The sequence below is a fragment of the Erythrolamprus reginae genome, chromosome 1 (genome assembly GCF_031021105.1).
Source record: "Erythrolamprus reginae isolate rEryReg1 chromosome 1, rEryReg1.hap1, whole genome shotgun sequence".
In the NCBI taxonomy this organism is placed as follows: Eukaryota; Metazoa; Chordata; class Lepidosauria; order Squamata; family Dipsadidae; genus Erythrolamprus; species Erythrolamprus reginae.
The window spans coordinates 360,690,724-360,702,433 of NC_091950.1; the positions used below are offsets into that span (position 1 = coordinate 360,690,724).

Here is an 11,710-nt window from a genome sequence, read left to right on the forward strand (position 1 = left end):
TGTTAGTGAAATAGTGGAGGATGAATTAAAAAGTAAATCAGTTTTGTCCTATAATTGTTACTCCCCAGACCCAATTTCTTCCTAGATACATAATTTCATTGTTTGTAATGCTGTTTCTTCCATTTTCAGATAAATGTGCAGAAGGGGCAAAATGCTTGATGAGGAACTAACTTTATGCTATGTGCTTTATTATTACCAACTAAGTTTCAAATAATTGGGAATGGAATTGCATTTGTATCTTAATTTCCAGTTTCAGACTGAATCTCTGGAAGAAACCAACAATGGAGAGCATGGATTAGTTGTGGAGAACTGCCCCTTTTTTTGGCTATGTCTATTTTGAAGTTAACTTTTCCCCTATTCAAAGCAGCTTTAAATAATGAACATGAACGTGCCTGACTCTCTACTTACTTATCAAATTTATAAGCTGCCCAACTCCTGAGGGATTCGGCTAATAATAAATAATATAGTATAACTTTGGATTTCTTAATTCAGAAAAAGGTTGGAACAAACTTTGCCCGTTGCCTACCCTTTCTTCAAAGTACTTATTACATACCATCCTATGGGGGGGGGGGGGACGACACAGAATTTGAAGATATGAAGAGAAGGTGAATGGGTGCTCAGATGCAGCAGGAAAGAATCAGCAACTCAGCCTTCAGACCATTAAGCCTACTTTTGCCACGAACAAAAATACCCGTTAAAATGTTAAGAAACTCTTTATTTACAATCCACTTTTCTCCATCTCCCTCCAAGTCTGTTTGCTCTCCCAGATTCGTTTTTTCAAGCAACCATTCGCCACGGGGCAAGGGAGCAGAGGATTGAAGGCTGAAAAAGCCGATTCCCCTCCCCCCTGGCCTCTCCTAAGCTTCCTTGAACCAGAAGTCTTCGTGCCGGGGGGAGGGGGGGGACGGACAGGGACGGACGACTCTTTGCCGTGAAGACGCCCAACTTCCCTCCCTGCCTACCTGAGTGGACCCATTTCAGGACGTGCCGTCTGGAGGCCTGCAGAATCACCTCAGGGCCGCCCCGTGTCTTTTAGGCAGGCCTCCCCTCCGCACACTTCATACAGGGACCCGATTCCGAGGAGATAGCCCAGCTCCACCCGCCATTCAAAGTCAATTCCCCCATTCTGGAGCACTCCGCCCACACTAGGAGTTAGTATCTCCGCATCCACGACGCCTCTATCAGGCTAATAAGCCCTCAGAGCTGGGGCTCTTGGCAAGTTCCCAGCTTGGCAGAAGGGAGGCCTATCACGGAGAGTCCCGCAGGCAAAACGAAGACTCTGGGCGCCGCATCAGAGGCTCCCGGACTTGCTCCAGACCTGGTAGAGGAGGCGGCGGCTCAGGGTGAGCTGCGACCTCCAAACCACCGGCGGCTGAGTGGAGCTCCGAGATGTGCCGCTGCACGGCCTGGTCTGGGGCGGCTCCCGGCTCAGTCCGCTCCGCGTCGCTTCCGAGCTCCAAATCCAAGGATTCCGCCTCGCTGCTGTCGCTTTCGCCTTCCGAGCGGCTCGGGCTGCGCTCGAGCTCGCCTTCGCCTGCCGGCCCGGGTCCCAAAGCCGCTCCGGCTGCAGCTACCTTCTCGGCCGGCTCTTTCTCTTTGTCTTTTTGCGCCTGCGCTTCTTTGGAATGCCGCCATTTCATTCGCCGGTTCTGGAACCAGACTTTCACCTGCGGGCAAATATATGGATGCATCATCGTCGGTAGTAGTAGTAGTAGTAGTAGTAGTAGTAGTAGTAGTAGTAGTAGTAGTAGTAGTAGTAGTAGTAGTAGTAGTAGTAGTAGTAGTAGTCATAATAGTAATCATAATAGTAATCATAATAGTAATCATAATAGTAATCATAATAGTAATCATAAAAATAATAATATAGGCCGCCTGTCTCGCTGCGAGGCTACTCTAGGCGGCTTAGAATGATGAGAAGGGGAAAAAAATGAAAATTGTGTTAAAAGGAACACAAGTAAAACAACAATATAACACTAAAGTAAACTATGGCAAAGGAACCCAGGAACAAATACCGTATATCAATATGGTAACAAAAAGATAGATGGGTGGAGAACACAAAGCAAAGGGTTGATAACCAAAAACTTGGGCTAGGCCAGCATTTGCTCCATTTTGCAAGAGTTCCCCTCCCTGATCTGGGATCATTTTTTTTAAGTAGAATGAAATATTCTAGTTCTACTGAATAAAGAAATACACAATACACAATACAGAAATTAAAAAGGATCATGTCTTTGAGGTTAATTCTCATTTTTAAATGAAAATTTATGGCCATTTTCTCATTATCCTGTTGGGTGCATAGAAGTCAAATAAATAAATGAATGAATGAATGAATGAATAAATAAATAAATAAGTCATCCAACCACTGTTGGGCTGATTTAACTGCTTTGAGCAGTCTTTATATCTCCTCAAGAATGGAGGGAGCTGCTTGTGACTGGGAAGATGAGCAGGTGTTGATGCTTTAGGTAGTGAGAGAACCACTTCACAATTGTCTGGGCATTTAGGGAGTCTCTAATCCTAGAGTTCAGTAAGTCTGACTAATGGTTAAGGCAGCAGGCTAGAACATGGAGAGCTGGGTGACCTTGAGCTAGTCCCTCTGTCTTTCAGTCTAGGAAAGAGACAAAGGCAAAACACTTCTCACAACCTTGTCAAAAAAAGGGGAAAAAAAACCCTGCAGGGATCTGTCCAAGTAGCTGCCAGAAATGAAGAGTAGCTGAAAGGACAATGACTCCAAGTGTTTATGCTACCTGAGCAGAATGTCATTCTTTCCTCTCTACCCCTTTCCTTCCTGACAAAATCTGGAGCTCATTTTGCTGGATCCTCTTAAAACATTAGCCACATGATTATTCAGGCCCCATAGAGAAAGTGGGTTCCAAAATTTAATCCAGGATTTAAAGGTCTCCCCCCTTTTCATGCAAGATAATAAAGGCAATTGGGTAAAGATGAATCTGGCACGATCAAGGTTGGTTACATTAGTGGAGCAAAAAAAAGGCAGAAGAGAGGAAAAGGAAAATACCTTGGACTTTTAAAAAAAAAAAACCATGTATCAATGGGGGAATGAAACTGCTGAACTCCCAAGTTTTCCCTTCCCTTTCTAAGTACTTCACAAATTCTTAATCCTGCTGTTTCTAAGAGTGAACTCAGCGTTTTCCTGCAGAAATATTTGCAGGCAGTCACTGGTTTATATTTTCACTTCCTAACAAAACTGAGAAGAAAGACAGACAAACAGACAAATCGGGTCTTCCTCTGTTCTCTGACTATAACAAAATTATGTAAAGCACCGGTATTTAATTTGTACAATTCTGCATTTAATTTGTCCCTCTGCATTTAGCACATTAAAATTAGAAGGTCTTCTTTTATTTCTTAGTTGTCCCTTCACTTCATTTTTGTTCTTGTTGTTGTTAAAATCTGGAGGGTCTATAGGTGATTTGAGGCTGGAATGTTAATCAAACAGCCCAGGCTTTTAATTCTGGAAAGTATCAGGGAATGTGCCTCAGCCTGATTTTACTCCAGTGACTGGAGTTCCTTTCTACTTCCAACTGGAGGATCAAGTACTGTATGTAAACTGCAGGGGTGGAGATACATTATGCCAATAACAGCTGATCACATTTATACCTACATTGTTAAAATATTTAAACATTTTAAAACAAATGACCCTGACCCTTCTATCACTACATTTTTATTTTATTTTGTTGATATAAAACAGCTGTCCTTGATCATGATTCCAAAGGAGGCCATCTTGATGGTATAATTGCATATATAGTTTGGTAGCTAATTTTAACATTAATTCTAAAACAAATTGAAAGATCAGATTGAAGTTATCAACTTAATTTTCAAAGAAAAAGGTTAAGATATTATCCATTTACCATAGACAAAATCCAGTGAACTCAGTGGAAATTACTTTTCAGAAGTCATTTAAGTGAGTTCGGGGAAAATTAAGAGTGTGCCTGCTTTCCCAGACATTTTTTTTTACAAATAGGGTACAATATGTTTGTGTGTTTGTCCAAAGAAAAGATATTTAAAAAGTAAAAAAGAATATTTTTATGATTATGTTATTTCATTAAATATTATTCTACCCCCACCCCATCTTTTCTTTATAGGAACCTCCAATATCCACCACCATTGACCAGCCTGACTTGAATTGGTGGGAAGTGTAGTTCAGTCAGCCACTTCTACACATTCAGATTTCTGTGTCTGTGCTATAATAGAATCTGGATGATAAATCAAGGTTTGTGAAGGTAAGAATCACTGAACATTTGAATCCACGGGGCTGCTAGGAGGATAGTATTGGCATTTTTGCGACAGTTTACACATTAGTTAGAGAAAGTGCTCGGAAGTTTTCCTTCCTCAAAAAAGACAGACTTCCCAAGTTCCCAGCTTATAAAATTTAGCCCACACTCACACTGAAAGGGCATTTGTGAATGAATGGGAAAAAAACAAGAATCCCTTTTCACCTGCTATAATAGCAAACACCGGAGAGAGAGGAAGAAAACATGTGCATTTGTCCAATTTTCCCCCCTTATATCAATAGAAGAAAAAAAAACTCTGATTGAACTGTGAACTCAGTTCCACAAGATTAGACTGGAGTCAATGGCAGTTGTCCCTATTTTTGGTTTCTTCTCAGCCAGTTGCCCTTTCTTGCTAGCACTTCCCGCTAGCAGCCAAAATAAACACTTCAGCTGTAATGACAGATCAATCTTGGACCTAATTTATGGTCCCGCTAGACATGTTATTTACTGCCTTGTCTTATTCAGGACGAAGCCATGTAGAAACAAATTGCTTATGTTGCACCCAGAGGTTGGTGGGGGGAGGGACGGTTAAGTTGTTCTTTTATGCCCTGCAGGCGCCTCTCCCACACATAAAACACTCTCCACTTCAACCACCTTCCACAAACAAGATCTACCCAGTTTAACAGATTATATAATTGATCTCTATTTTGGGTTTCCCCAATGCATTGAACCATAAAGGAGTTAGGTTGTGCAATATTCCATCACGTACTCCCTTCCAGACCCACAAAATGTAATCAAGGTTAAAATTAGGTTTAACGTGTTGGCTAATAGTGGCTTGATTTGTGACTGATGTGGTTGCACAAACGTGCACTCTGTTCAGTAAGTGTGCAGATGGGTTAGATGACAAGTTTGGGAGGCAGTGTTTCAGCGTCTCCGAATATGGACAAATATGAAGATCGTTAACAGGTATATAAGAACTCCATTTTCTATCCAGTTTCCTGAATTCAAGTATTGGTGGGTGACTGACTTCTGCCATGAAACTTAACCAAATCAGGCAAAATCTTAAGGGCTGCAGTTGTAATACCATTAACCCGCTACACTAGATTAAATTTATTGTTTATGACTTGCTGTGCTGTGCAAATGTGGCCTGATGATTTAGCTGCCCAACTCCATGTCTTCTGCCAGCCTAATTGAAATAAGGCTATGATAGTGAGGCTGGTGTACATATCCCATCGTTTAGAAATTATTTTGGAATAAGTCAAGGAATAATTAAAACACCTTCAGTAAGATATTACTGTAGAACTACTGTATGGGATAAGTTCCTCCTCTGGAAACATTTGTCCAGCGAGTAGAAAATCAGGATACCACAAGGCACTTGTGGTGTGCGTATTGCGCATGAAAGGTGAAGTGGGCAAGTCTATTTGCTACATATTAAATATTAGGAACATGTGGGTTTAATTTCTTTGCTACGATGACTTTTTTTTTGCTTCAAATAATTAACATTTAAGCAAATAACAGTGTGTGGAAGGGTGAGATTTATAATAGACGTCCAAGCAGAATCACAGCTTAAATGCTCGATCAGGTTTGGAGCTACGGATAAATTAGTCAAAAGGATTTTTTTTAAGTAGGGGGGGGGGGATCCTTACTTGAGCATCTGTGAGCCCTAACATGGCGGCCAATTGTTTTCTGTCCGGTTTGGTGACATATTTCTGGATTTCAAAGCGTTTCTCCAATCCTTTCCTTTGGAGATTAGAAAAAACTGCCCGGGACCACGAACGTTTCCGTTTGTAAGTCTGAGGCAGCGTGTCTTTCGTGAGCACCGCATATGGACCTGGAAAGTTGAACAAAAGAAAAAAAAAGAAAGAGAGAGAAAGGCATTTAAGGGGTTGATCTTGAGTGGATAAAAGTTGAATCCCCGCCCGCCCCCGCTTGCAGAGAAAAAGCATCCAAGGGGGCTAACTTTCCAAGAAACTCTCCAGTAGAAATCAGCTGCTAAGAATAGCTCCCGTTCCTGTAGTTAAGGATCACTAATCTTGTCTTTCGGTGGTTGCAAAAGAACCCCTTGCTGCCGCTGCTGCGCCCTGAAATTACGTAGCCCGCCCCTACAAATTCCTCCTTTCTTTGGGTTGTCTTATGCTGCTGGATTGCTAGTCTATTTAAACTCCCCTCTAAAGATCCCCGGGCTCGGATCCTCCTTGCAAGTCAGCGCCTTTACCCCCCCTCCCCCAATCTTCCAGATGTTGCTAAATTTCTTGGCCACATTAACAATCCCAGCCTTCCAAAGTTATAGCCCCGAGAGGGTGTCAGTTAAGTCAGAAGCAAAAGAAACAATCTTTCATTGGTTCCTTTTTCACACCTAAGGTTAAGCTTTGGCTTGTCAAAAGACCCATCCATAACCAGGACCCATTTGCGTGGAAGTAAGCTCTGCTGAAACAAATAACGATCCTTATTTGATTCCTGAAGAATCCTAATTGCAAGCGCTGAGCCTGCCATAGGCTTGCTTCGATGATCCTTATTTCAAGAGTAAAGTGAGTAAGGAGAAAGGGGGGGGGGGGACCTTGAAAAAAATTAATCTACCTCCTTTCCTCAATTGGGTGCCTTCCAGAGGGAATAAATTTTAGCCAGGAAACGTGCCACATTGCCTATGGGTGATGGGAAAATCGGAAGGCAGCCAGGTTCACTCTGGCTTTGAGAGGATGAGTTTTTTATACCTGGAAAAGTGTCTTGAAACTGGTGTTGAACGGAATTCCTTGGGGTTGTGTTTAAGGGTCCCAGGACCCCAGAAGTCTCGTTAATGGGTTCTAGAGACGTGAAGAACTGGCCGGACGGAGGCTGTAATGTGGGGACATGAATCCCGCTTGGGCGGCTGGCGGTTAATAAAGAGGTCAGATCTGTGGGCACAGGAATAAGGAGAGCTCTGTTACAAGACTAGCAGAATGGTGCAGGCCCCAACCCTCACTACATACCTCAGCCACAGCCCATCGGTGGCAAGCCCTGGTGGCCTGTAGGGAAGTGGGGGGACTCCAAGGCCACCTTCAAAAGTTTGGAGGCCCTCAACAGACCTGAAACTAACAAACTCCTCTGGGCACAAATGCCACTGTGAGGCTCACAGCACGTGTTCCTCATCCCAAGACCCAAACTAAACTCCAAAGCCAATTCCAAATCTATTCAAGAGAAGCTGAAACCACTCCTCTGGTAGGCCCAAACCAGGAAGAATTTCTCCAAAAACCTCACGGGTGCCTCTTTCGGCCTTACATGCCACGTGACAGACAGATGAGATTGGCCATAAGATATTTTCTCCCTGGTTACATTTCCCAGTTAATGTAGCCATTTGTACAGCAGTGCTGAAAAAATCTGTTTGGGATAATGCTTCCACTCCAAAGATAGTTGGAGGGAAGTGGGGGGGAAAGGGAATACTGAAGGGCTCAAATCATGCATTATTTGAAAGTAAGATATTTCTATGAAGAGCCCAAGCTGCTTTTCTTAGGGGTTTTTTTTAATGAATGTGAAGTAGCTACACTGAAAGTAAAAGGGCAATTCACATTTCTGACAGGCCTCTAGACAATTCTCTCTTCCTTGATTCAGCACATTCTTCAACTGAATTTGCTTACAAAGGGACCAACATATTTATTTACCTGACAGGTTAAAAACAAGCTTCAGGCCGAAGGATGCCCAGCAACAAGTTGGGCCAATGGGCTTCAATCTAAGAAACCAGCTTTCACCGTATAGGAGCTTAGGCCATCCACCCGGAAAATTCAAACTTAGGTGTTTTTGCAGCTTTTATGTGATCTTACAATTAAATCCCAGCTATCTTATCTGTCTGCCTGCATGCCTGTGTATCTATCTCCTGGAAAATAAAGCTCTCTTGGGCAGTTTGCATTTCTCATAATCCACAAGGATATTTAACGTTAAGTGCAATCAGAGATCATTTTCCTTTGTGTCATAAATATGCCCATAATGGTGTGACTTCGTCCATGGAGACAGGTTGGTTGCTCTTATCACCAACATCCAGATTAATACATGCATTGATGGGCAGTGCAAAGCTACAAATGCTTACTGAGAAATAAACCCCATTTACCTCGTGGGGGACTTATTCCCAATTTTGTGGGGGGGGGGGGTCAGAAAACAGGTCTACATTGTACCGACAATTCAGATACCATGTCATCCTTGAGAAAAGCCACTCAATTAGTTTAGAACAGCATTGTCCAAATCAATGAGACTTACTTCCAAGTAAATACATTCTGGAAGGAGACCGGCCTGAATTTCTTCCAAAGATTTCTGCATTTTTAAGCAATCCAAATTGCTCAACTGTTTGTTCCATTGAGCAACAACAGAAACATTTGCAGCCGCAGCAGAGCTGCGTTGGGTTTCCTTCCCCCAATTCTGGAAAGGGCTGATTTTACAAAGTTATGCTTGATTGTAGTCAAAGATTTGGTTTTGATTTTTTTTTGTGGTCCCCCCCCCCCCATCTTTTCGAGCTAATCTAAAAGGATCAGGCATTAATAACCTAAGAAAGTTTATCAAAAAGAATCCTATTTCCTCCAGTTTAACCCATCCTCCCTGCAAGTTGCAAACAGTTTTTCTTGCTTTTCACTTTTTTCTTGCTTCTCACCCCCCCCCCTCCCCCAGTTTAACCCAACCTCAAAGCAGGACCACACAGAACCCTGGTTGATCTTCCAGTTGAACTGGGAAGATTTACATATTGATCTCCCTTGAGATAAAGAGAAAGTAGGGACCCTCTAAAGTAGTTTTTCCCAACCTTGGCAACTTGAAGATATCTGGACTTCAACTCCCAGAATTCCCCAGCCAGCGTTTGCCGTGTGTGTGTGTGTGTGTGTGTGTGTGTGTGTGTGTTTCTGTTGGATCACCCTGGTTTATTTGAAGGAACATCACAGCTCCTTTTTGCCTCTTGGCCCAACCCAGGGCCATTTCAAGGCAGTTAATTTATTCATAGCCAACAAACTATATTCTGTATGTATCACATTTTTTGCTGATTTGTTTTAAATTAAGGGAGACTAGGATAGCGCTATTTTGGCCTTGTTCTGGCCTCATCAGCTAGCCATACCCTTACTGGGATTTGAAGCCCCAGGATCAAATCCCAGTAAGGGTATGGCTAGCTCATGAGGCCAGAACAAGGCCAAAATAGCGTTATCCTAGTCTCCCTTAATTTAAAAAAATTCAGCAAAAACATGTGATACATACATACATACATATTACTATTACTATAGTTAGAATTTTAAGAACTTTTTAGTATGTTAATTGGATAACTGTACTGTTGTGTTTCGCTAGATGTTGTGAGCCGCCCCGAGTCCAGGGAGAGGGTCTGCATACAAGTCCAATTAATAAATAAATATTACGCTCAAATTTTAAGGGCCACTGCTTCTCCGTTTATAGCGCGCTCATACACACACAGACAGTTCTCTTCCACATACAGTTTAACAAAACAATTTAAGGTTCTGCAGAAAGTAGGAGAAAGGGGGGGGAGGGAAGCGAACCTCTCAGAGTGTTGCTCTCCTTCAGTTTCGGGTCGAACTCGGCGGACAAAATGCGGTCAATCCCAAATTTCAAGTCTTTGCTCGAAGGGGCGGCTGCAGAGCACGAGTGCGCCGGGCGGCTTTGCCCAACGCCCGGGGTCCGTGCCCCCGCGCCGGAGCTGCCCGTAGAGGGAGAGCGCTGGTGCTGAGGATGGGAGCTGTTGGGGGGGTAGGCAGCCGAGAGGGGCGACAGCCTGGTGGCGAAGGCGACCGAAGTGTCTGGGGGGGCCACCATGGGAGTCGGCCTGAGCGGGGAAGCGGCGGCGCGGTACTGCGCGTGGGCGTGGATCCCCCCTAAATGGGAGGCCAGGTTAGCCGCGGCGGCGGCGGGTAGGCCGTCCACCGATGCTTCTCCCGCGGCGGCGGCGGCGTGCAAGATGTCCGCGATGCAGAAAGAGGGTTTCTTGAGGCCCGAGGGATCCAAGGAGAAACAGCCGCCTGCGCCAGGGCCGGCCGGGGTGCAATACGCCGCCGACCACAGGCTGAAGTTGGAAGCGTAAAAGGGAGCGAGGCCGGCGGTGTACATCCTGCACGTTCTTGTCGCAGCTGGACCAGACACGGACTCGGTCGCTGGGCGCTCTGACTGACCCACTGCCAAACGGCCAGCCAGCCAGCCAACCAACGAGGGGTATAAAAGTGCCTCCTTTCCCGTCTTGGGTCCGCCTGGAGAGCTTCAACGGCGAAACGCCTCTCGGCCTGGCCGCATCGTCGGAGGCGAAACGGGGGCCACGCAAGAGCTCCACAGCTACGCGCCTGCGAAAGCCAGGCAAGACAAACAAAATAACAACAACAGCCCCCCGTCGCCCAAAAAAGGTGAAAAAAAACAATCTCTCGCGCGCGTCCACATCCAAACACACACGCGCGCGCTCAGAAACTCCCTCTCTGGAAAAGGAAGGGGGGGGAGAGGATGAAAAGAATCCACCCGCCCGCGACCCTTCGGCAAAAGCAGCTTCCCAGACTCACTGTCTTTTTTTTTCCTTCCTTCCCCTACCTCGGAGAGGAAAAAAAGAAAAAGTTTCTTCTGGGATTTGATTGGACGGAAAGCGGCCTATCATGAGAAGCGGAGGGATGGCCGAGAAAGGAAGGAGTGGGAGCGGCAAGTCACGCCTCCGCCGTGCCCTCAAGTTTGTTGACGGCTCTCGACTTACGAAAAATCGGCTTTTCCGGGGCTCTCCGTGCCCTGAACGGGGTCTGCCTACGGGGGTTCTTCCTTAATTGGTCTCGCCGAATCCCCTCTGCCCGAGGAAGTGGTTTAAATCGGTGTTTCCCAACCTTGGCAACTTGAAGATATTTGGACTTCAACAACCAGAATTCTCCAGCCAGCGAATGCTGGCTGGGGAATTCTGGGAGTTGGAGTCCAAATATCTTCAACTTGCCAAGGTTGGGAAACACTGGTGTAGATGCCCGATTCCAGCACGTAGGCTCTCTTTATCCCGCTTGAGCGGGGGGAGTGGGGTTGGGCTAGATCGGGATAGATAGGCAAAGTTGGCCCTTCTATGACAGATGGACTTCAACCCCCAGAATTCCTGAGCTAGCATGATTGGCTTAGGAATTCTGGGAGTTGAAGTCCATAAGCCATAGAAGAGCCAACTTTGCCTACCCCTGAACTAGATGATCTACAAGGTCCCTTCCAACTCTAATTAATGAATAAATATTCTTCACGATCCGTCCCATTTGAGCTTCAGAGGCAGCTTTATAGGCTTCTCTTTCAGAGCCTTCTTCCGGAAGGAGAGGAGACCCTCGCGGGCGATGCAAAGATGCGACATTCCCTTTTCCAAATAAATTCCCAAGTTCTTTCTAACGGAGTAGGAGATTTTTTTAAAAAAATATATGCTGTGGTGCCATTCCCTTCCATTGCTGAACATGGAGGATATGGAGGGTGTGGGGAGGATGACTCTTTTGTTCGCAGCAACTTTCCATTCTTTGATATAGGCAGGTAGGCTGAGATTGACT

General features: G+C 44.9%; 1 protein-coding gene across 2 annotated transcripts; it reads right to left on the reverse strand.

Moving 5' to 3' along the window:
• Nucleotides 1-697: 697 nt before the first annotated feature.
• On the reverse strand, nucleotides 698-10,771 carry HLX (H2.0 like homeobox). 2 transcript variants are annotated; one of them, XM_070741100.1, is made up of 4 exons: nucleotides 9,719-10,771; nucleotides 6,935-7,114; nucleotides 5,870-6,054; nucleotides 698-1,667 (listed from the first exon to the last, which is right to left on the reverse strand). In XM_070741100.1, exons 1-4 carry the CDS (start codon nucleotides 10,281-10,283, stop codon nucleotides 1,248-1,250), a joined length of 1,350 nt encoding a protein of 449 aa, XP_070597201.1. In that variant the 5' UTR covers nucleotides 10,284-10,771; the 3' UTR covers nucleotides 698-1,247. The 2 variants fall into 2 exon arrangements, with proteins under 2 accessions (XP_070597201.1, XP_070597209.1); XM_070741108.1 differs by lacking the exon at nucleotides 6,935-7,114.
• Between the last annotated feature and the right edge of the window lie 939 nt (nucleotides 10,772-11,710).

Coding starts and splice junctions, on each gene's coding strand:
- HLX (XM_070741100.1), bottom strand. CDS start 10,283: ATGTACACCGCCGGCCTCGCTCCCTTTTACGCTTCCAACTTCAGCCTG. Junction 7,115..9,718: donor GGAGAGCAACACTCTGAGAG/GTTCGCTTCCCT, acceptor CTGTGCCCACAG/ATCTGACCTCTTTATTAACC. Junction 6,055..6,934: donor GTTTCAAGACACTTTTCCAG/GTATAAAAAACT, acceptor TCAACTTTCCAG/GTCCATATGCGGTGCTCACG.